General features: G+C 50.5%; 1 protein-coding gene across 1 annotated transcript in view; it reads left to right on the top strand.

Moving 5' to 3' along the window:
- Window positions 1-24,580, top strand: part of Panx1 (pannexin 1) — a 37,496-nt gene extending 12,916 nt beyond the window's left edge. Inside the window, exons 2-5 of the mRNA XM_032909661.1 lie at window positions 7,875-8,014; window positions 20,143-20,363; window positions 22,377-23,035; window positions 24,142-24,580. Of these exons, the coding sequence (XP_032765552.1) occupies window positions 7,875-8,014; window positions 20,143-20,363; window positions 22,377-23,035; window positions 24,142-24,221 (1,100 nt within the window). The 3' untranslated portion in view covers window positions 24,222-24,580. The remainder of the gene's footprint in view (window positions 1-7,874; window positions 8,015-20,142; window positions 20,364-22,376; window positions 23,036-24,141) is intronic.
- The last annotated feature ends 627 nt before the right edge of the window (window positions 24,581-25,207 follow it).

Below are 25,207 nucleotides of genomic sequence, written 5' to 3'. Positions count from 1 at the left end.
CCAAGGTGCAGAAGTCCTAAACATGGAGAAACCAGGCAAGCACAAATGAAGGTTCTCCTTGCTTTGGATGGAAGCCCATTAGCACGTGTTGGGGGTATGACTGACAGGCATGCTTGTCACTGAGGGAAGTCAGGGCAGGCAGCACACCTTGAAGGGGGACCTAGGAGGAACAGTACTCACCGTTTGCTTGCAGACCGCACATAGCTAGCTAGCTTCCTTACACGGCCCAGGACCACATGCCGGAAATGGAACTGCCCACAGTGACCTGGGCCCTCTTCCATCATTGAATGAGACAACCTGGCCCCCAAACGTGTTTGCAGGCTCAGCTGACCTGGGCAGTCTCAGTGGAGCCTTAGGTGACGCTAGACTGTGCCAGTTGGTAGTAAAGATAACACAGATGGGGATGTGGTTTTGTCTGTTTTGGTAAGGGAAACTCAGTTTGTACAGATAGCATCTTGTATCAAGTTCTTGTTACGATTCTTTAACTTAGCGAGTACTTTGGGTTAAGAAAAGGCCCCTGTTCTTAGAAGAAACACAGCACTCACTGATAGGAAGAGGTGGAGGTCTGTGGCTATCAAATGGCTCAGCCACAGATGCAGAGTCTCACAGATGCAGATTGAGGACGCGGGATCCGAAGTCTGCAGAGTTTAATCTGAGTACGGAGTCGGGGTCATTGTCATGGTCTTGTAACTTTTCTGTAAGTCTGAAAAAGAATTCAAAATGAAGGGTTGAGTTGAAAAAGGATGAGGTAATTTCCACAACATACCCTGTTCACTGTAAAGTCCCGTGTGCCTGAGGTACAAATTTGTAACTAATTTTCTGTGTGTCTGAGGTAGTTTGTCTTAGGTGACAGCAGTATTTAAATAACTCAGTCCTTTCTCTAATCTTTGAGGCACCGCTGAGCGCTGTTGTGTCATTCTTTTACTGGGGTCCCGTTCCTGGGTCGGCTGTCAGGAGTCTTTGGAAGTGACTTCTGGCACAGGAATGGAACCTCACACACCACCCAGTTCCTCACTGTCGCTTCCCAGATGTGTTCCCTCACCACACTTCCCAACTGTTTTGTTTCTTGGCTGCCGGTCGCACATCCGAGTTCCTCCCTCAGGAATGGACAGGATATTGCTTTTCTCCTTGTAGAGACAGAGCTGTCCGGGTTGAGCCTTGTCCAGTTCGTGGGGATTGAAACGAGTGAAGCATCTCCAGATCTGCCGAGCGTTTATTTAACTCTTTGCTCAGTCGGTGGCGAAGGATCTGGGGGTCTTAGAGGCTCCTGTGCCTGTTTTAGCAAAGAGCAGGTCACAGAGGTGCGTGATTACAGTCCGGGCTGGTGCAGAGGCATCCTTGTGAGTTAGCCTGGCCTACCTGCTATGAAAATCACTTCAGTTCCATCCAAGTCTGGGCTGCAGAAAGTGCTTATATTTTCTCACCAGTATGAAGTATGTGCACACTTTGAAGTATTCCTACAGAGAAAGGGAAGGCAGTTTTGGGCAAATTGGGCCTTCCAGAATTTAACTCCAGAATGTCTTGTGTTTGAAGCTGAACTGGATTTGGGTAGTAGTTGGAAGGGAAAGTTACTGTGGGGTTCTTGGAGCTTTCTGGTGGCCGGGAGTCCCATTGTGCACACAGACTAAGTCGCTTGCAGCATGTTCTGGCCTGCCCTGTCTCCTGAGACTCGGTGGTACAGGAGCTGGTCACCCATCTCCTTCCTGTATTGTCTTCATGGTTCTCTTTGTGACAGTTCTCATTGAACTTGGGAGTTTACAAGAATGGTTTTCAGTTTTTCCCCAGCAGCCTTAAAAGGTTAACTGGCGCTTTCAAGTGTAGTGCTTTGAAGGTTGTTTTATGGTTGGCTTGGGCCCTTATATAGGGGTGTGTGTGTGTGTGTGTGTGTGTGTGTGTGTGTGTGAGAGAGAGAGAGAGAGAGAGAGAGATTTACAGTAGGTGAATTATAATTATTTTGTTTTGTGAAATGAAAACACTTGTTGACTTTAAAACTGCAGAAAGTAGCAATCAGCATTATAATTGGTTACATTGTTTCCCTTTGCACCTCCTGGGAACAGTAGCCCCAGCATGTCTTTCCCCTCAACAAACAAATCTTCAATCTCAGAATCAGTTTTATCCAGTAACTGCCCTTTCTCTTTTCTCTTTCTTTGATAAAACTGTGGAGTCTGAGTTCCTGCCTCTTGTCAAAAGTGCCTCTCTTTGCTCGCTGGCGAATGGGAGCAAAAGCTAACTGCAAGGACCATGTCTGTCCCTGGCCCTCTGCTGCCCCCTATTGTCTGCAGTGCGACACTTCCTGGAATCCCACGCATGTTTCGAAGCTCTCTGAGGTTCTTGTTAGCTGACTAGATTTCTCTGTTGATGGTTTTATTTTCTTAAATTCACAGTTTTGAGGCTTTTCATTAGTTCCTCAGGATGCCTGCTTCCCCCACATCCCCACAGCAGCATAGCAAATGTATCTCCCTCAGGGAACCAGGAGGAGATGCGGGAGTCAGTCAGAAGGCATGGACGCACTCCAGCCTCCCTCCTCTTCTTGCCCTTGCTCTCCTGCCATGTTCTGTGTCAGTATTGTGTGTAAGCTAAAGAAAGAGGGGACAGTAGCAGAAGTAGCCAGAACTACTGGCTGGAAGGAGACTTCAGCTGGAGGGTTGAGACAACCCCAACTGGCATAAAACCATGCGTGGCTCCCTGTTGTCCCCCTGCCCTGGGCCTGTGTCTTGGGCCACATTGCTCTGTTTTCTGCTGCAGCTGGCGTGGATCTAGGCAGTGGGAGTGGCCATTGGGCTGTTCCTCAAGTAGGATGATCACACTCTGAACTCGCACGTATTTTCTCTTCAAGGTCTTACCATATTTTGCCAGCTACATCAGTGTGGAGCCCACAGCTGTCTCTACATTTTAGCCAACCAGAAAGAGTGTTTTTTGTTCTTCTTGGCATAAACCCGAACTTGTGTGTGCTGTAGTGATTATTTGCCAAACAAAAGAATTAGTGACCCAAATTCCTCAGGACAATTGAAGGAGAACGGTGTAGTTGGGCTCATAGTAGCGTAAGTGCAGTCCATAGCTGCTCGTCTAGGGCCTCAGGCTGTGGGAGCATGGGGGAAGGAAGCAGCATGAGACTGGAAGGGACAGGGAACTGGTTCCATCCTACAAAGGCATAACCCAGTGACCTACTTTTTCACAAGACCCCCGCACACCCAAGTTTCCAGAACTTCCCAAAATGGTACCACCAGCTGGAGACTATGTGTTCGATACACGAGCCTGTAGGAACATTTTGAAGGGCCGGAGAGATGGCTCAGCCGTTAAAGGCCGGGCTCACAACCAAACATATAAGAAAAATTTGAAAGTCAGATGGTGACGTGCACCTCGTGTATAGTGGTGGACAGAACACTGGAGACTCCAGTGCCCTCCTTCAGCTGAGGGTCTTGTGGGGTTCTTTTGTCCAGTATGGAGGTCCCAGGCACCTCAGCCCACAGCTGCGGCTGAGCAGTCTGACAGCTTTATTCTGGCTTTTTTTCCTCTCAGTCCTGTGTCTAGCATGGCTTTTGGCTTCTGTGAGTTGGTTTCCCATTCCTAGGCAGAAGACACTAAGTCCGGCGGGTGAGGGGTGTTGCTCTGTTTCATTTGCTGGAGTGTTCTCAACCATTGCTAGAAAGCTCTCCACTTCTGGCCGCTTGGGGAGCCACCGCTGAGGCCATCCTGTTCTAACAGACCCTAACAGGAGTGGGGGCTCCTCTAGAGGTGGCTTGCTGTGGTGAGTCCAGAGCATGTGTGGAGAGGGGTGGAGCATGGCTGGACCACTTTGAGCTTTAATTCCCTCTAGGGTAAAGGAGACAGACTGTTTCTCCCCCATATGACAGAGTCTTGGTAGGTGGCAATGGAAGGAACCGGTGGTGTCCAGCTTGCGCCGGTCGCCTGCTGTGTCTCCACTCTAGCCTGGGGATGCTTCCACAGGACAGCCGCATGTCCTCAATCTCCAGTTCTCTCTTTTCTCTATTCTCCTATGAAGAATGTTTGCTATAGAATGTCGAGATGTTTTCCTTTGTAGAAGGAAGGTCCCCAAACCCTGAAAGAGAGCTTGAAGCACTTTGCTTCGGGGAGAATGTGCATAAATAACAAAGATGAGTGCTTTGAGGGTGGCGTCCAGGAGTGTTCTGAGCCAGGCAGGCTTCCATGGTCTCCTGACAGAACTGTCCCTTTGCAGGAGTGTTTGGCCAGATGTGCCCAAGCACATAGCTTATCAGCAAGTTACCTGAAGACTACTCATCCCACGTAGGTAATGGCAGGCAGTGTCAGCAGGAAGAGTGCGAGGAGACCCATGCACCCTGTTTTTATAAAATGCAAGATCTTGAATTTAATGGGTTGAAGGAGCCTGGGGCACCTAGAAATGTCTTACACATTCCAACTCATACTTAACACCCTCACTTAATGGCAAGAACCATCCCTAACCTAAGATGCGTTGCAGTGGCTGATGACGTCAGGATGATCGCTCCAATCCTTGCTGTGTTCTTTCCTGATGTCTGGATATCAAGCCTCCTGCTGAAGAAGGGGTACCCAGGGCCTTTACCGTGCATGCACCCCATTACCTCCTCCAAAGTCTGCCTTCCTGACACCACAGACCACTTCCTGTTCTCTGTACGAGTGTGTGGATTATCTGTTCCCCAGGGAAAAGTGACCCTTGGAGGCCTATTCCTTCTTGGGCTTAGGGAGGTCCAGCTCACTGTCTCTGCCCCCTCTCCATAGAGTAGAAGAGACCATGGTAGTGTGCTTTAGTCCTTAAAGCAATGCAGGAAAAGTCAGCCCTTGGCTTCCAGGCACTCACAGAGCCACCAGTGAGAACTGGGCACTATAATAACTGCTTGCTGCCTCCCTCCCTCCCCATCCCTACAACAGCAGTGTTGATATTAATGTCATCCCCATTAGAGACCCAGGCTTTGGAAGGTTAAGTGATTTACCAGCAATGAGTCACCCAACTGAGTGGCAGAGTGAGGTTTAAATACAGCAGCAGAGCCCAGGCACTCAACACCCCCTCACCCTGCGTGGGATGTGGAAGAGAGAGTGCCTCATCTGCAGGGGGACTGGAGGGACCAGGGCAAGGCAAGGGGACTGAACAGCAGCTGGTTCCTGTGCCTGCGACACACCCCCTCCCCAGTAAACACTTGCTGAGGACAAGGGGCACAGCTCTGCCGGACCCCAAGGCCACACGGCTTGAGTGACTACCGCTCAGAGCCCCCCACCCACAGCACGTGGGTGCACAGAGAGGAATACATTACAACAGACCCCCGAGTGCCACCCGGGTCCTCTGTCCTCCTCTCAACACAGCCCCATCTCCTTTCGGGAGGCTCCTAGCCTTGGGCATTTGCCTCCTAGATCCAAACCATTTAGGAAATAACTTGGTTTATGCCTTTTTGTCCTTTAGAGGAAACAGAAAGTTACTGCCTTGCCCAGCGGTCATCTGTGGTCAGCGTCCCTTCAGACCTTTCATTCTCAGGACAAAAAACAAGTCCTTTTCCCTTAGGGCTGGGGAGAAAGCTCTTGGGAGTAAACTGCTGCAGGAGAATGAGAGTCTGACTTTGATCTCCAGATTCCGTGTACAAGGTGGGGTGTGGTACTTGCTGGTCCGGGATGCTGAGGCCAGAGGACCCTGGGGCTCACTGCCAGCTAACCCAGCCCAGGATCTCTGCATGCCGGGTTCTAATGAAGGACTTTCTATCAAGAAATGAGGTGGAGAGGGAGCTGGAGAGATGGCTCGGGGCTAAGAGCACAGACTGTGAAAGGCACCCTGGTTCCCGGTTGAGCAGAGGCTTGAAACCCCGGTGACTCTGAAAGGGACAGTAGGCATTTCACCTGACTCCCAGGAAACCAGGCTGGTCAGTAGCCCACAGCCCTCCATAGACTTGTGGCCATCAGTCACATAAGGACAACGCCCCACAGCCCCTCCACTGGTAGAGGACGTGACCACAGGTCAGGTAGGCTCAAGAGAGAGCTCCATTATAATGAGGTACCCAAAGACCTGGAGGCTCAGCCAATGAATTTCCCCTCCCAGACACTCACCCCTGCAAAAGGTATTTATCTCAGGCCAACTCTGAGAAGGAGGGTACGGTTTTACTCATCTGCCCTCTGCCATGACGATAAATGCCTTGAAACCACGGGACTATCTCTTTTCATCAGGCTCCGCCGTGGGGAGCCACAGGCCTTTGCCTACAGAGCTGCCATCTAATCTCCCAAAGGCCTCTGTGTGTTCCCAGTGGCGGCCACCACCAAGCCTGCAGCCCGCCACCATCAAGCCAAGGACTACCACAGCGGGACCAACCGGGGCTCCCCCTCTTTCCCCCTCGGCCCTGGGCTAGATCCAGCCCTGTGAGCTGTACTCCATTCTCAGAATTCTGTGACTTCCAGCGGCTCCTGGATGCCCAAGAGCCTGAGAACCTAAAGTCCCTGGGCTTCGTTGCAGGCCGGGCGACCTCCGAGCCAGGTCTGACTGTCCTGTGCTCAGACTGCACTTCCCCACCCCTGGAGCGGTGTCCTGAGGCTGCCCTGTGGCCTGACACCCGCCTTCGGTGTCACGGTCAAGTTCCAGTGTCCCGCCTCCCCGAGCCCAGCATCCACATGGTAGTTAACAATTATCAGTACCTTAGTTCCAGGGGATCCAACACCCTCACACAGGAAACACCAATGCATATAAAATAAAAATTAAAAAAAAAAGAGGGTGGAGGATGAAGAAAGGTAAGGAGGAGGAGTCAAGGTTGACTTCTGCACTCTGCACCTGCGTGCACCTCCTTTGAGTTGTCCTTGTAGCCCACCCATGGGATCCTCCTTTATTGACCTCCGAAACAGCATTTCTGTCCATCCTTTTCCTGTTCCCTGTTGTTTTTTATGGTAGTTCACTTCTTGAATATTCTCCCAGCAGTGCCCAAGCTGCTATCAGAGCCAGTGTCAGCCAGTGTGCCACAGTGCTAAGTTCCAGTGTGTGCTGGGGTGTGTCCTACCTCCACAGCGCCTTCCTCACCGTCATCCATCCCCTCCTCTGCCCTGGTGCTCCACGACCTAGATCAAGCTTCTTAAACTTCATCCACTTGTGGCCATTATGAGAACTCATGGGCGTAGGTATATGAAATAAGCGTATAAGCCAAGTATTTACTCATAAATTATATTTATTTGATATATAATTTTACCACTTATTAAAGATGGCTGCAAATCACATACTAATGGGATGGGTATGCTTGCTGCCTTAATGCATCCGGAAGATTTACTGATTTGACCATTATGTAATAATGATATCGGGACAATATTTAGCCTTCGCTTTCTGAAATTTAGCCATTATGCTTTCGTGAGAGTAGAAAACTTCATATGCACTGCAGTCCGTAACGCTCCCGGTTTGCATCGTATGACTGTGATAAACACTGCAACCATAAGCAACTTGAAGGGAAGGGTTCGGTTGATTCACACCTCCACTCCGTGGTCCATCACTCAAGGAAGCCAGGCAGGAACCCCGGAGCAAGAACTGGAGCAGGGGCCATGGAGGAATGCTCCTCCTGGCTTGCTCCTCCGGCCTGCTCAGTTAGCTTTACACAGAAGCCAAGCACACCTGCCTGTGTCATTAAGGGACACGTCCCACAGTCGTGCTCACAGATTAGATGGAATTAATTCCTCCACTGACCTCTCATCCTGCCTGACTCCAGCCTGGGTCAAGTTGACAAAATATACCCAGAACAATGGAATTTGGTCAAAAAAATTTTAATGTCTGTATTCAGCGGGCATGTGATGTCACAGCTCAGTGCGGGGTGGGGGGGGGCGCGACCATGTCAGGGTCGGTGGGGATATGTTGGGGGAGGCAGGCCTGCGCTTCCTTCATTTGGAACTATCTGCTTGCCTCCCAGGTACCCAGATAAGCTGCTTCTCCCCAAGTTCCTTCTCCTGGCGCCAGGCCGCCTTCGTGGACTCGTACTGCTGGGCCGCCGTACAGCAGAAAAACTCCCTGCAGAGTGAGTCTGGAAACCTCCCGCTGTGGCTGCACAAGGTAATGAGGTACTGTCTTGTCTGCCTGCCGTGGTGATGGAGAGAGAGAAAGAGAGAGAGAGGAGAGAGAAGGGAGAGAGAAAAAAGAAAGAGGAGAGGAAAAGAGGGGGAGAGGGAGGGAAGAGGGGGGAGGGAGGGGAGAGAGAGAGAGGGGGAGGAGAGGAGAGGGGAGAGGGGAGGGGGGGGAGAGAGGGGAAGAGGAGAGAGGAGGAGGGGGGAGGGAGGGGGACAGAGAGAGACAGAGGGGGAGGAGAGGGAGGAGAGAGAGAGAGGGGAGAGGAGAGAGAGAGAGAGAGAGAGAGAGAGAGAAGAGAGGGAGGGAGAGGGGGAGGCCTGGGAAGGCGGGGCCTCAGCACTGATTGCTTCGACTCTGTGAGGAGCCATAAGAACTGTCTTGAGATTTCGCTCTTCAGTGGGAGGCACCTTGTACATCTTTGTCACCCTGTGTCCTTAATTCCCCTGTGGAATGTTGGCTAGAGCCTGTCGTGACACACGGGGTCACTTAGAACAAGGAAAGACTAGCATAGTTGGGTTGCTTTTGGCCATTGAGGAAGCCCGGCTATGAGTCCTGGTCACAGGGCTCTTGGATGGGTTTCTGGTAGGTGGATGGACTGAATGGACAGAGAGGCATTAGCAGCCAGGCTGTGCAGGTTAGGAGAGGTGCAGGTGGGGGTGGGAGATACAGACACTGGAGAGGAAGAAACTGCAGCCGGAGCTAACAAGCATACACAGAGGAGCGTTCTTAAGCGATCACTGGACACCTTCAGTCTTGTTGGGAGTGGCAATGTGACGTCTGTGAGTGATGGTGTGACATCTCATGTCTCCTCTATGATCTCCTGTGAGCAGTGATGTCACACTCTGAGTCTCCTGTGAGCAGTGATGTCACACTCTAGGTTTCCCGTGAGCATGACGTCACACTCTGGGTGTCCTGTGAGCCATGATGTCACACTCTGGGTCTTCCCTGTGAGTGATGACACCTTGGGTCTTCCCTGCACATACAAAGGCAGGACTATGCTTTAGCCTGTCCGTCACCCACTGGTTCTTTTGCCCTTCATAAAAACTACCGAGTAGGTCATGTGTATCTTCTGATGCTCTCGTCGACTAAAGAAAACACAGACGTGTATCTTCTGCAGTGCCTCTAGTATCTGGACAGCCAGTCATCATTCTTCTCTTACAAGACCCCTTTCTTCACGCTCTGACTTATGCTGGCTCGGACCCTGTCTTCCCTCCCCCACACTGCACAGTTGGCATGGAGGCGCCACATGATGCCTGGGTGGGCCTTTTCCCTTTGGTTTGCAGCCTGAGCGCGGGTGGGTCCTTGTCCGCCTTGTGTACCTTCATCGCACGTGCAGAAGAGAAGAAGCTTTGTAAATCTGGGTCCCTGCTGCTCTAGTTTAAGTCCATGTTAAAATGTCACTGTGGAGATGGCGGGTTGTAGCCAGTCTCAGTTGGCATTGGTTGAGCCTCGGATTGTGGCAGGGATTGCCGAAGGTAAGGATTGGCTGGGACGAGAGCTGCCACGAGACTACTTAGCAGAAAAGCCCTGGAGATGTTTTTCTAGGGGTTTTTCACAGGAAACACTCTGGGAACCTTGAGAGACAGGGTGGTAGAGTACTCTGAGGCTGTACATAAGAAGGCAGGTCTGCACTCCCCAGTTGCAAGTCAAGGGAGTGGTGTGGGTGGCCGTCTTAGGCAGCCTGCTGTGAGGAGAGGCTGGGGCTCTTTCTGGTGCTCAGCTCATTTGCTATGGTGGTTCTGAGTGTCCCATCTCTTCCCAGGCTCATAGGACTAGGGACAGAAAGTGAAAAAACCTGCCTGGTCAACACTCAGGCTTGGCTGGGATTAAGGGGCTCCCTCCCAGGGGTTAGAGTCATTTCAGACCTGTGGAATGAGACCACTTGGACACTGATGATGTCCCTAAGTTATGTGCCAGCCAGAACTGAAGCCGGGTCCTCCCGAGAGGAAGGGGACACCATCCAGAGCCATCCACGGTGTGTTCTGTCTCTTTATGCAGGGTGTACCACAAATGCAGGAAGACCCAGAGAAAGGTCACCAACAGAAAGAGGCACAGGTCGTCTTCATTAGACCATCAGCTAATAGCCATGGACCCGTGGAACTATGGGAATGGAGATATATGGAGGAGGTCTCAGGGAGCCGGAGGAATCAAAAGGAGGCTTTGAGCTGCAGACAGTGGCCCGGAGTTCCTTTTAGCTGATGTGGATCGAGGGCCCTCGTGTGCTTGGCAGCAGTGGGCCACAGTGGGCATCTTGGATTCCCAGTATCCCTGGTGGTTAAATGAACATGCGAGACAGTAATTAGAAAGTGAGACAAAAAAGATTAAGTGTGGTTTTCCCAGAAACCCAAGGACAGAGCCGTGAGCTCTCACGTCCCTCTGCTGTTTTCCGGGTGGAGCAGAGCTTACTGGATCTGCTATTCCGTGGTCCTCCTGCTGTAGGGCTTCAGTGGAGAAGAAGGGGAGAGCCAGGTGGCTGTGGGTGAAGGGTGAGTGTGTAAAAGAAATGATAATGTAGAACAAAACAAAAACCCTGCTCGCTTCTTCTCAGAAAATGTGCCTTCCCTGTACACAGCTGGGTGGGCACAGGAGGGACAGCGGTGTCCAGGACAGTGAGGTGGATGAAAGGCTGGAGAAGACAGACAGATGCTGAACAAGCACAGCCGGACTGCCTAGGGCAACGCTTCTCAACCTGTGGGTGTCGAATATCAGATAGAGAATATCAGGAGAGTAGGATCTGTGACTGCCAAACAGGCAAATGGCAAAATGTTGGACCAGTGGGAGCCACTGCATGGTCCTGAGCAGAGTGTGCTTGGTTCTGAGAGTTGGTCCTTAGAACCAACTCCTGTTGGTTGGTTAGTGGTGGGAAGAGAGGCAGGGGAAGCCTAGCCAGTTACAGAGGTGGGTTCTGGTCCGCAGGAGGGGAGCAGGGAGAGCCTTAGCCAGGCACAAAAGGAGAGCTTAGGTTGGGAAGGAAGAGGGGATGAGGGGGGAGCCTAGTGAGTTGGAGAGAAGAGGGATGGAGACCACTAGTCGGGCTCAGGGAAGGCTCTGATCAGGACAGAAGAAGAAGGAAGCAGTGCTTCTGAGAAGGGAACGTGCAAACAGCAAGCCGGACTTGGTATCACACAGCATTACAAGGTGGCACTGTAAGATCTTGAAAGGGGACATTGAGAGCCCATGCCAGGGGTCAGCAAACTTGTGTGGACAGCCAGTCAGTAAAGTCACAGTCACCGTTGAAGCTACCCTAGGGAGACAGGCACTGTGTTCATGCTTAGCTGGGTTGTGGTGGCAGCTGACCAACCCCTGGGGTAGCATGGCTGGTGATACCTGGCCCATTGCAGGTATCTGTGGCGTTGACCTAAGCCACTTCTCCTGTAGTTGCTTTTTTGTCAGAGTATTCTATCACAGCAACAGAAACGAAACTAAGACAGACAGAATTGCAGGTCTGAATAGCCGTCGCCAATGTCGCACCGACGTGCAGGCTCACACTATCTGAGGAACAACAGGCTAATCTGGTGGTGCCCACTCAGGGCTCCAAGCCAGGCCAGGGTCTTGCAGGATCCTGAGAAAAACCACGTTCCTGGCATGAGCCCACAAGTGTGGGTGGAGCTCAGGCCCCTGTGCTAATTGGACATGGGGGGCTGAGGAGAGAATCAGGGCTAGCATGTGACCCAGGATTGTCACTGGCTACAGGAAGTCTGAGGAGAAGTCAATGGCTCTGCTCAGCTCTTAGCCAGAGCTGTTCCTGGGCTCCTAGGGTGCAGGGAGTAGACAGAGGATACAGTGGTGTTCACGGTGCCTCAGCACCTGTCAGGGTGTGTGTGGAGCTGTGAGACCGAGGCTGTAGAAGGGGTGGGATCTGTCCCTGTGATAAAATACTGGGGGAGGGCAACATGGGGAGGAAAGGATTTATTTCGTTCATGTCCAGGTCATTATCCACCAGTGAGAGCAGCGAGGGCAGGGACTTAAGGCAGGAACCATGAAGGCCACTGCTTGCTGGCTTGCTTCTAGCTCACACTCAGGCCATACCTAACTGGCTTTCTTACACAACCTGGCACCAGTTGCCCAGGGAATGGCATTGCCTGAAATAGGCTGCTCTCTCTTATATGAGTAACGCCCCTCATGAACACACCCCAGCCCAGGTTCCCCCAGTCAGGTGACTAGGCTGTATCAAGCTGACGATCAAAGCTAATTAGGACAGAATCTAAGGGGCACTGGATGGAGAGTTGGTGGGACAAGAGACCCACAGAAGGCAGGGCTGGGGTGGAGAGGCAAACAGAACACTGCCCTGTAGGAATAAAGAACAAGTTGTCCTATACATAAGGCTTCTCAGTACCGTAGCATGAGCCACTTGCTTCCAGGGTTACGCTGAGGGCACAGACCAAGACCAAGGACATGGGTGTGGTGTCATGGATTGAAATTTGTCACCTAAGATCTTGTTGCCATCTTAACCCTGCGTACCTTAGAGGATGACTTCATTTGAACAGATCTGTTAGAGATGCAGCCAGCGAGTTATGAGGACCAATCCTGGAGTTGGTTGGTGTCCTCTTACGAGGAGAATTGGACATAGACACACAGCGAGGGGAGACAGTGTGGAAACACTTGTGGGGAAGGCGGCCTCGGAGAGGCTGTCTCCCAGGAGCTTTGGTGGGAGGAGCATCTTGGCCTACAGAACAGTCAGAGAAAAGACTCATTGTCCGAGGCCTATCAGTGATCGCGACAGTCCCGGAAATGAGTGGGGCTTAGAATCAAGATGGCTCGCTGTTTAAGAGCATGTTCTGTTCTCCAGAGGACCTTAGTCTCTGAGGCTCTCAGTTGAAGCACCCACATCAGGCAGCCCACAACTGCCCGTGCTTCCTCTCCGAGGGGACCTGACTCCATCTTTTGACCTTTATACCATCCACACATACCCGGTACACACACTCTCACACACATAGACATAATTAAATAAAGCAAGTCATTCATATATATATATGAATATAGTTATATATTAGATATATATTCCTAACTAGGGAAGTGGCCCATGCCGAATGGGGATTAAGCAGTGGCTTTTGAGTTGGCCACAGATCAATAATCATAGCTGCTGTATTCCCACACTGAATGCTTTCCAGTTTTTTACCTTTTAAAAATAAATGGTAGAAACATATTTAATCTAAAACTTAAAAAAAGTAAAGGCTCTTTATAGTGGTAAAATTTACATGTTAAACAGCAGTGCAGTAGGATGGTCTTGTATAGCTTTAAATAGAAGAAATGGGAGAGTTTACAGATTGCAAAACCCCTTTCCCCAGAACAGTCTTTCCAAGTCACTTTTTCTAAGTGGGTCACTGTGGCCAGTCTATCCAGTGACTGATCGATCATACTTAATCCCTAATTGTTCAGCCTACAGTCTCTGCATATCTACCCACTGAGCTCTGACCTCCCAAACAGAGCTCCGTGCCCACTAAACTCCCATCCCCCAGCTTGTGTGTCCACCACACTTGGTTCTCAAGGGACGAGGTAGGGGTATAGCATTTTATGTAAGCATGTCTTAATTCAATGCCAATTAAAACTGGGAGACTCAAATCCTCCCAGAGACATCCTTCAGAGTGATGTTTAAATGACTGACACTGTGGACCCCGCCTGTCAGTGGTTAATTAATTCTCTCATTTGATTAGGCTTGCTTACCTTCTCTCACCCATGATGCCCACCCCCCTCCGTCGCACCAAGAGCAGGTCTTTTTTGCTGGATATGAGAGTACATCCAGCAGACCAGCAGGGGGCGCTCTAAGACTGCTTGAATTCTTCTCTAGTCTCATTCAGCATGTCAGCAAAGATTAGTCAGGTTTCTCTGAAACTGAGTACTTTAAAGAAAAAAGGAAAGACTAGAAAATATTTAACAACGTGGGCAGAGTCGTAGAGACTTGGCTGGAGGATTCACCGGAAGCCTCTGGCATCACCTGGAACATGTACAAACACGGGTCTGAACCACATCCGCACTTGCTGGGGTGGAACTTTTAACCCTGGGGTTATTGCCAGAATGTGGTTTTCTCAGGATCCTGCAAGCCGCTGCTGCCTGACTGGGAGCCCTGAGTGGACACCACCAGATTAGACTTGTTCCTCAGATAGCGTGTGCCTGCACATCAGTGTGCTACTGTAGAGACGTCTACTCGGACCTACAATGCCGTGTCCGCTTTAGTTTCATTTCTGTTGCCGTGATAAAATCCCTTGACAAAGCCAGCTTTCAGGAGAAGTGGCTTGTGTCAGCTTCAGGTTGTAGCTCTAGGTAAGTCCGTCACTGTAGGGAAGTCAAGGCAGCAGAACTGGAAGCAGCCGGCCACATCACATCCACAGGCCAGGGCAGAGAGGTGAATACACACGAGGTCATTGCTTGCCTGTGCCCAGCTTGATTTCTCCGCTCTCCTGCAGTTTAGGACCACACCTCAACCCCACATAGGGAATGTCGCTTCTCACAACGAGCTAGGCTTCCCACAGCCACGCCCTCAGGTGGAATCAATGTTCATGGTCCTCTTTGAGACTCTTCCTAGAAGAGTCTAGGTTGCGTCAAGTTGACAAAGCCATCACAGGGCCTCCTAGCAGCTTTGGGCATAATGGAGAAGTTACTGGTTTGAGGGCCACACCACTCCTCAAAAAGGGAAAAGCTAGGTCAGGTTGGCTAACTGTGACGCCACATACGGTCAAGCCAAAGCCAGCCTCTCTTCAAACATAGATCTACACCAGTAACTGTTGACCCATTAATCTACACACTGTTCTCACAGTCCAATGGCCAAAGGGAGTGGCTGCAGTGGTAACAATGTGGCTTCCAACGCCTGGGCGCGTCACAGGAAAGCTGTCTGGTGTACAGTCCTGGAGCGCTCTCAGACGGAGATAGAGTACCACGGGGAACACTTAGACCAGCCAGCGCTCTGCCTCTGGCATGATGCATGATGCATGATGGCTCCCTCCTCCTCTTCTTCCACGCAGACATCTGCCTCTGTCTTCTCCAGGACTCTGCTACCCTTCTGTCAGATGCCAGCAGGCACAAAGCCAGCCTGATTGTCTTGTCCTTGTCATCTTTCCTGTCTGCTGCTCCGGGGTCATTACCGCCATTCTTTCCCCATATTTGGAAAATGACTCTAAGTGGGTTTTTACCCGACCCCCCCACAGCAGAACTGACATCCCTTGTCCCTTCGTCTTCCAATACAAGATGGTTTTGTTTTGCCCACTTCCTACCTTCTGGCCTTCCTGTCCATTCCGGTATTCACTCTCGCCTGACCCCAACATGTCCCATTCTCCTGGGGGGTGATCCCTGCTGTAGTTCTCTGGGCTGCAGCTGTCTGTGTGCTTTTAGGACCTGAACCACAGGCAGACCCTTCCTTTCCTCTCACCGGTTACCGCATATCTCCACCAGGGTCTCCTTGCCTGGAGACACCTCACGCCAGCCTCTCACCTGAGACCCGCCTCCGTGTCCTCTGTATGGCTTTGTTGCCTTGTCAAGGTGTTTCCGACAGTGTTCTCCACCAGTGGCTTCCTGCTGTGTGGAAGAGTTGGGGTCTTTATGGTTCTGTTGCGGGTTCACATTCGGTGTTCCCCAGAGCCGCTGATGAAAGCTCTCACAGATCAGAACGAACTGCACAGCGTGGATTCATCCTTTCCTTGTTCCACAGACTGACTCCAAGGGGACGCGCTGACAGATGAGAGGGGACGGCAGACGGAGGTGTCCAACCTCTGCCCTCATCTCACCAGACTCCGTCCTGTGGTCGGTCTTTGCTGCCACCAGTCTTCGGGCCGTTTCCACTTTATATGACCTTATGAGAGCTAACTGTATTTGCTGAGACCGTATTTCAAGCAATCTCAGACTCAAGTTTCTTTCTTTATTTACTGTATGTGTGTTTTGTCTTTGTGCGTGTCTGTTCACCATGTGCTCTGGTTTCTAATTGTTAGGCTGTGTAGTCTTTGGGAATGTGCTGTACTGGAACTTGGTGTGCGTGTGTCTGTGTGTATGTGTCTGTGTGTGTGTCTCTGTGTGTGTGTCTCTGTGTGTGTATGTCTGTGTGTGTGTGTGTGTGTGTGTGTCTGTGTGTGTGTCTGTGTGTGTGTCTGTGTGTGTGTCTGTGTGTGTGTCTCTGTGTGTGTGTGTGTGTGTGTGTGTGTGTGTGTGTGTCTCTGTGTGTGTGTGTCTGTCTGTCTCTGTCTCTCTCTCTCTTTGTCTATGTGTGTGTCTCTGTGTGTGTGTCTGTGTCTCTGTGTGTGTGTCTGTGTGTCTGTATGTGTGTCTGTGTGTCTGTGTGTGTAATCCTGTGCATGCCCGGCACAGAGCAGATGCCCAGGAACATGTTTGAGTCCACATCCCCGTGTCTTGGACAGTGTTGTTTAGCTGCTTGCCTGGATCTTTGTCTTAAATGAGGAAAGAGTTGCATCATAGAGGGAGGTTGTTCAAGGTCACCTCAAGGTCACCCCAGTCTCCTTTCATACACAGGTCATGTAACTACAACCTTAAAGTAAGAAGGCTACAAGTTGCAGACGGAAAAGCTGCTTGTCTTTCCTTGAAGGGTCTCACTGTCTTGGGAAGAGCACATTGCTGGCCAACTGGGACATTGCACCAAGGAGTGCAGTCAGAACCTTGAGTGATGCGCACCCAAGACCTAACAGAGCAGGCAGCACAGGCAAAGCTTTCTTCTCATGCAGACACCTTGGTTATTCTTAATTTGGCGAAAGGATTGTGAAGGCTATAATTTGATGCTTTTTGGATTTGTATTTCAGTTGATTTGAGTTGACTGCCTTGTTGAAGCGTGCAGAACGGTTTCTGTATTTTGATGGGGGTCAGAGAATGTAAGTCTGGGGGAAACCAGCAAACACAAGGCCTTGCTATACATTCCTGCAGAGGTAACAAGTACAAGGACATTTAGGAAAACTGTGAACACTCTCCATGTAACACCTTTAAACACTCATTTTCTAATTACAGTGAACTGTGCTCTGCTGCCCACTGGGCCAGCTGCCACACTCCATGGTTGTGTTAGACAGATTGTGCGCTTGTTACTTTAGGGGGAAAATTCGAGGTAAGCACTGTTATTCAAATAACCTCAAAACAACTATGACCCATAAAAATATTTCAGAAGTCTAAGTTAGAAATATTTCTGCCATGGGGCCAGAGAGATGACTTAGAGGTTAAGAGCACTGGCTGCTCTTCCAGAGGTTCCTGAGTTCAATTCCCAGCAGCCACATGGTGGCTCACAACCATCTGTAATGAGATCTGGTGCCCTATTCTGGCCTACATGCATAAACACAGGCAGAATGCTGTATACATAATAAACAAATCTTTTGAGAGAGAGAGAGAGAGAGAGAGAGAGAGAGAGAAAGAGAGAGAGAGATATTATTGATTGATTGATTGATTGATTGATTTCTGCCACCGGTGGTCTCCAAAGAAAGTGTTTGGCTGTCTCAGGGTTGGAGGCCGCATGGGCTTCAGTTCATTTTTATAAAGACAATCAGTAACCAGACCAGACCAGACCAGGATGGGGTGGATAGAGCCGGCTGTAAACTAACCCACCCTAGTGTAGTCCAGCAATGTCCAGCATGCAGTGTGCCCCATTGCTTGCCAGCTCTTTGCAAATCAGGCTATCTTTGAGAGACCCTGTCTTGTGCGAACCCCTAAGTACAGCCAAGTGGAGGGTGCTACAGGATTTGAGGCCATTGGGTTTCCTTCTCTGTTTCTCTGCGTCAGGGATTCTCAGGACAGCTCGAGGGAGCTGCAGGATGTCTGAACAGATGATTTCCTATTTCCCGCTAACTTCCGCTAGAGTTTGACATTGGGCAAGGCTTTGTTACCCACAGAAGTCCCATTCTATCTGAAAGGGGTGTGGTTCCCTCATCGCTGCCTTAGAACTGTAGCAGCTATCAAAACATCCACTGGACCCAGTTTCAGGGTTAATAACAACAGCACATACAAGTTGGCTTTTGCAGATTTTGATAACTCTGTCAGCACAACCCATTTCCTTTGTAAGCCTGTAGGTCTTGCTTCGTGCATTTAAAGACAAAAACAAGGGAAACATTATATCCGTGAAAACGAAGCACAGCCCAAGGAGTTCTGACAAAGCCAAGGGAACCATGAAGCCACAATGTCTGCAGGGGTCATGGGCACTGGGGCGGGGTCTTCGAGCAGGAAGGAGAGCGGGTGTGGAAAAACTAGTGAGATCGAAACCAGAGCCTAAGCTTTTTTTTATACTTCACGGCAATGTGTCAGTTGCTTGTATGCTGTGGAAGTGTGAGCTGTCCCCAGTGGAAAGCAGGCAGGGTTCCTAGGAATGTCCACAGGCCCTTTGCAGCCTCAGTCTCCTACCAAAGGTACAGTTCAGGGCTGCACAGGTCCTGCCTACTCCTACGTGTGTTCAAGGACGGGATATCGTGTCCAGTCAGAATGACCCTGCCTGGTGTCACTACAGTGAACTGTAAAACTGGAACAATGTCACGAAATGCTGTGTAGGGCATGTAGAGGAGTTGTAGCTGTGTGTGTGTGTGTGTGTGTGTGTGTGTGTGTGTGTGTGTGTGTGTGTGTGTGTGTGTGTGTGTGTGTGTGTGGTGTGTGTGTGTGTGTGTGTGTGGTGTGTGTGTGTGTGTGGTGTGTGTGTGGTGTGTGTGTGTGTGGTGTGTGTGTGTGTGTGTGTGTGTGTGTGTGTGTGTGTGTGTGTGGTGTGTGTGTGTGTGTGTGTGTGTGTGTGTGTGTGTGTGTGTGTGTATGTGTGGTGTGTGTGTGTGTGTGTGTGTGTGTGTGTGTGTGTGTGTGTGTGTGTGGTGTGTGTGTGTATGTGTGTGTGTGTGTGTGTGGGTGTGGTGTGTGTGTGTGTGTGTGTGTGTGGTGTGTGGGGGTGTGTGTGTGTGTGTGTGTGTGTGTGGGGTGTGTGTGTGTGTGTGTGTGTGTGTGTGTGTGTGTGGGTGGTGTGTGTGTGTGTGTGGGTATGTGTGTGTGTGTGTGTGCCAGCATGTGTGTGTGTGTGTGTGTGGTGTGTGTGTGTGTGTGTGTGTGTGTGTGTGGGTGTGTGTGTGTGTGTGTGTGTGTGTGTGTGTGTGTGTTTGTGAGGATTTGGAGGAGAAACCACTCCCAGCATCCCTCCCTGTTCAGACAAGAATGATCCTCACAGGCTCATGGGTAGATGGATGGACTAAAAGGAGGCCCTGTTGTTGGGATTTCCTGGTGATCTCCAGTGCTTTTGACAGGCCAGGCAGTGGCCATGTTTAGCTTCTTTTCCTGAGCAACCCAGTTTCGTCTTTAAGATGCCTGCATCACATGACCACTTCATGAGGGAAACTGAGGGTCAGAGGCTCCAAAACCTCACCGCCCAAGCCACCAGGTGGAGCTCTAGTGGAGCTCAGTGCTGCGATCTTCCCCAGCTTCTAGTTGGACTAGTTCCAGATCACCCTTCACTGTCTGTCATCCAAGTCCCCTCTGGCCTGCTCTGTGTGTCCACCAATCCCGGTGCCTCCCTGTGATTCTGTTACTGTGCTGAGGCGTCTCTGCACAGGACACTGTCCAACCGTGAGTGACGGTCATGGGGAGGGTCCCTCCCTCCCCCCTCCTCCCCTCCCTCCTCCCCCCTCCTCCCCCTCCTCCTTCCCGCCACATCCTGTAGGTCCTTATTCCGACTGCTTTACAGGCTAATTACTAGACCACCGAAGCCAGAATTTGTCATAATGTTTCTTTGGCATTTTCCCAGTTTCCAAGAAGAATAAAGCAAAACAAAAAACTAGGGCTTTAAACCAGAACAAATGAAAGGAAGAAGCCAGCGAAGGCCACTGTGACATCTACCTGTTCCTTAATTGGAGCTGTGATGAGGAGCCATTCTGCAGGACAGGAGAGTGTATTATTTTTCTTCTTCTGTGATTAGAAGGAAATACTATTTGTCTCCATGTAGTCACCACTTCCTTCCAGTTAATGTCTACTGAATGGGAAAGGGTCAACTCTGGGTCAGATATCTGCAGCCAGCAAGCTGGTGCCCATGAGTGACGTGGGAAGGCTCATTTGTCCCCGAAATGAGGGCAAGTGCGGCTCCTACAGAGGCAGGAAGCCTCCAGGGAAGCTGATGGTGGACTGTTCTGCTGCTCTGAGAGGGGGTGCTCACATGGCTGACCCTTGCTTTTCAGTTCTTCCCCTACATCCTGCTGCTGTTTGCCATACTCCTGTACCTGCCCGCTCTGTTCTGGCGCTTTGCGGCGGCTCCACACCTCTGCTCCGACCTGAAGTTTATCATGGAGGAGCTTGACAAAGTCTACAACCGCGCCATCAAGGCTGCCAAGAGTGCTCGTGATTTGGACCTGAGAGATGGACCTGGACCTCCAGGAGTGACTGAGAATGTGGGGCAGAGGTAACGGCTCCAGAGGGCCGCCCGTGGCCACCCCAGGATCAGTCCCCTGCCCCTTTTCCTGCTGTGCTGGCCCAGGGTGCTTATTGTGGGGTGGAGAAGGGGGTAGGGTGGAGGCCCTACTTTCTTTCTCACTGGGTAGAGGCCCTGCCTCCTCTCCCACTGGATGGAGGCCCTGCCTTCTCATCTTCTTCCTCAGGTTCCGTCATTGCTAGTAGTAACAACAGTAGCAACAGCTGTCTTATTTCTAAAATTACCTGCTGTATTCCTGACTTAGAATTTCTGTTGCTGTGATGAAACTCCATGACCAAAAGCATCTCGAAGGGGAAAGCTCTATTTTAGCTAACTGTCCGACATTACAATCCATTATTGAAAGAAATCAGGGGAAGAACTGTGAGAGCCGGAGACACTAATTTTGGCATTATGGGTCCTCTCAGTGTCCTACCTTCCCTGCTAGAATCAAATGTGCCTTGTTTGGGCTGAAGATTTTTTTTTACTTTATTTTTCACGTTAGTGGGAGATTGTCGTTTAAAAACAATGATAAGCCAGCATCTGCTTGCCCCGTTTTCTTTCGATAATGGACTATAATCTTGAAAAGCAGTTCTCTTTTTAGTTAGCTAAAATAAATCTTTCCCCTTCGAGCTGCTTTTGCTCATAGGGCTTCATCACAGCAGCAGGAGCAGGACAAGTAGGGCGGGAACCCGGAGGCAGGAATCGATGCCCAGGCCCTGGGGAAGTGCCACTTACTGGCTTGCTCTTGGTTTAGCATGCTTCCTTACGGCACCTAGGATCGCCAGTCCAGGGATGACCCTGCCCACAGTGACCTGGGCCTCCCACATCAATCATCACAAAAACACAACACAGATCTGTCGATAGGCCAGCCTGGTAGGAACCTTCTCTCCATGGAGGTCCCCGCTTGTAAAACCACTCTAGCGTGGGTCAGGGTGACCTAAAACTAGCTGTCACAACTCCAGACACTGGGTTTGAGTGCAAGATTATTATTTTTTTAAGATTCATTTATTTATTATAGTTAAGTACACTGTAGCTGTCTTCAGACGTACCAGAAGAGGGCATCAGATCCCATTAGGGATAGTTGTGAGCCACCATGTGGTTGCTGGGATTTGAACTCAGGACCTCTGGAAGAGCAGTCAGTGCTCTTAACCCCTGAGCCGTCTCCCCAGCCCTGAGGGCAAGATTATTAAGTAAATGCATCTATTTGCCTCTTTTTCACCCTTTTATTTATAGGCAATAGATAAACGCTGTGCTGTAGTCTCTTGTGAGAGAGCCAGGGGCCGGAACTATGCCTTTTGGGTCGGCTGAGTGTCCTCCACCCTCCCTGGTAGGAACGTGTGTTCCACATGGGTTGGAGATTTTTTTACTATTCTCCATGCTTAGTGGGAGATTGTCGTTTAAAAACAATAATAGACCACTAGCTGCTCTTTGGGATCTGATAAATTTACTTAACCAACATTGAGCAGTGGGGACCAGGCATGGCCCTAAAGATTATTAAGTATTAAACTCACATTTAATCGAGCAGACCGTTTAAAATCTTAAAAGGGGACCTGGAGAGATGGCTTAGCAGACAAGGGCCTTGCCACTCTTGCAGAGGCCGGAGTGTTGGTTTCAGGGCGTCTGGCATCCTCTTCCGTCCCCGGAGGGCATTGCACACTTGCAGGCAAAGCGCTGGTATAAAACATTAAATGTTTAAAATATTTAAAGGAAAAAAAGGTTTCGTTTGTTTGTTTGCCTTGGTTTTTTGAGGCAGGGTTTCTCCGAGTAGCTCTGGCTGTCCTCTGTAGACCAGGCTGGCCTCAGACCGAGAGATGCTCCTGCTTCCACCTCCCCAGTGCTGGGATTCAGGGCGAGCATCAATGGCTGCTCCCTTCCCTAGCACGCGGATGAAGTTGTAGTTAATGTTTGAAGTTTTCATTGTGACAGTGCTGAGTGTGTCCGTGCGTCTCGCATTTGGTGAGACTGGCGAGGGTCTGAGTGATCTTTATTTGCTTTGTTTTCTAGTCTGTGGGAGATATCCGAAAGCCACTTCAAGTACCCGATTGTGGAGCAGTACTTGAAGACGAAGAAGAACTCCAGTCACCTAATCATGAAATACATTAGCTGCCGGCTGGTGACCTTTGTGGTGGTACTGCTGGCTTGCATCTACTTGAGCTACTACTTCAGCCTCTCCTCGCTCTCCGACGAGTTTCTGTGTAGCATCAAATCCGGCGTCCTGAGGAATGACAGCACCATCCCCGATAGCTTCCAGTGCAAGCTCATCGCGGTCGGCATTTTCCAGCTGCTCAGCCTCATTAACCTCATAGTGTACGCCCTGCTGGTCCCCGTGGTCATCTACACGCTCTTCGTCCCGTTCCGGCAGAAGACGGACGTCCTCAAGGTATACGAGATCCTGCCCACCTTCGATGTTCTACATTTCAAGTCTGAAGGCTACAACGACTTGAGCCTCTACAACCTTTTTCTGGAAGAGAACATAAGTGAGCTCAAATCGTACAAGTGTCTTAAGGTGCTGGAGAACATTAAGAGCAACGGGCAGGGCATCGACCCCATGTTACTTCTGACAAACCTAGGCATGATTAAGATGGACGTCATTGATGGAAAAGTCCCCATGTCCCTACAGACCAAGGGAGAGGACCAGGGCAGCCAGAGAATGGAGTTCAAAGGTAGGGTTGGCTCTCTGGGCAGGCAGACCTTTTCAGGAGTCTGGGTAGTCTTTGCCCTGCCTTGCCCCAGGGTTGTCCTGGGGGGAGCTCAAGACTGCAAGGATACAGGAACAAATTGGTGTTAGCCGTTCCTAAAGGAGGACGACTCTGTCCTCCTCTCCCGGTCTTCCTCTCAGCCTGTTCTAGTTGCTCTATGTTTGTGTACGGTCTCACACTCCGCTTGTTTCTAGCACCCCCGGTCTTTGTCTTGTCCTCCTGTCCGTATGTCTCGTCTCTTTGTCCTTCTCTGTTATTTGTCCTTTGACAATTCCATATGTGTCTACAGTGTATCCTGATCATATCCGGCTTCCCCCGTGTGTGTGCACTCCACCTCTCTGTACCCCCCATATTTCCCATGCCCACCTTCATACAGCCTGTATGTTCTGTGACCCACGGGGTTCTGCTGGTGCCACCTGTGGGGATGCTGGCTGATCGTGTTGGCTCTGTCTTGTGAGTCCGTGAGCATCAGGCCATGCTGTGTTCAGAAGCCAGCCTTCTCCCCTCCCCGTTGCTCCGACATCATTTCCTCTTCCCGGACGTTCCCTGAGCCTTGACGTAGGGGATGGGGGTTGGAATAGAGGTCCCATTTAAGGCAGCTACTTCACTTGCTCTGGGCACTTGAACCAGTCCCGAGTCTCTGCGTTAACCGCCGCCCACTGCAGAAGGGGGTTCTCTGACTGAGGGCAGCACGGATCTCTGAGGACAAACACATTTAGAAGGGAATTCGACCACATGTCCACTTAGCAAAGCAACAGGAGCAGGTTCTCCTAGAACCTAGGACCTCTTGAGCTGTGGGCTTTGGGCCATGTTTACCGTACAGGTGGGACTTTTCTTCTGTGGAGCAGGCCTCATGTATAGCCAAGAGAGTGGCTGGTTACTCCCAAAGTCACCCTCTGACTCTCTTACTTAGAACAGGGGGTTACTGACTTCTTGACCTGACTTCGGGACTTCAGACTCAGACGCAGCCGTGGTAAAGGATGTGTCTGAGAAGTCCCCTCCCTCACGGTGGGTTAATACCATGGTTCCTGCTGTTCCTCCCTTAGAAATAATGGTTTTAATTTTGACAGATTTGGACCTGAGCAGCGAGACGGCAGCAAACAATGGGGAGAAGAACTCTCGCCAGCGACTTCTGAATTCATCCTGCTAATGGTTTCATTCTTGAATTTCAAGCCTGTGACCCCTGTGGCTGACCCACCCCTGTTGGAACGGTAGCTAGTTTGCAGTAAAATGTTTTTGGTATCGATGTGGTGTGTGTCCTAAGACATAATGGCCCACAGCGTTATGGAAGAATAGCTAGCAATGTCCTACAAGACTAAATATGGAAACGAGTAAGTGCTTTGTCTAAAGCCCTCGTCGGAGGGCTGTTAAGAGAGAGCACAGAGCCTTCTAGAGCCCCAGAGAAGCACCATTCTGGACTGGCAGTGCTGGGAGACCTGGAGCTTCTAGGGAACGAGCACTTTGTTTTGTGAGATAATAATAAACCTGTCAGGATATAATTTAATAACCCCCTCTGTGTGCCCTTTCTGACTGTTGGACAAGAAGAGCATTCACTGGCCTACCAGGGAAACCGGCCTGTGCGAGGGCGGCTGTGCCCTAAATTGGGTGTGACCCGTCTCTCAGCTCTTGCACTCTTCTGAAGCTGTCCTGTTACTCACCAGCTTCACCAATTGTTGTCCTCTAAGCACTGCTCGCTGCCCTTTGACCTCAGCACGGACAGCAGCCTGAGGCAATGCTGACTGAACCCCAGCTGTGGAGCCAGAGTCATGCCATGGTGACTGTCAGTGGGAAACCTGAGTTTAGATACCTGAGGCAGGAGAACGGGATTTTACTGACGCCCATGTGAGGCACACTTTGTCCAATGAGGGCAGAACACGGAACTGACCTAACAGTGGCCTTGGCCTTTTGTTTAGATCAGATTGATTAAATTTAAGCCCAACTTTTAAAATTGCACACTGATTTATATAATCAAAGTCATTTGAGAAGAGCATTCCAGCACCGATAAGGGTTTTGGAGTAAGTCGTACGTGTGGGAGGTTAGAGCAGACTCCGGCATTGCTTTGTTCTGTTTTGGGACGCAGTCCCCTGCCTCTTCATAGCTCAGCCTGCCCTCAGGGTCTTCCTTCCCTCAGCCTTC

The sequence above is a fragment of the Rattus rattus genome, chromosome 8 (assembly GCF_011064425.1).
Source record: "Rattus rattus isolate New Zealand chromosome 8, Rrattus_CSIRO_v1, whole genome shotgun sequence".
NCBI lineage: Eukaryota > Metazoa > Chordata > Mammalia > Rodentia > Muridae > Rattus > Rattus rattus.
The sequence above is the reverse complement of the archived record's forward strand: the minus strand, read 5'-3'. Positions and strand labels throughout refer to the sequence as shown.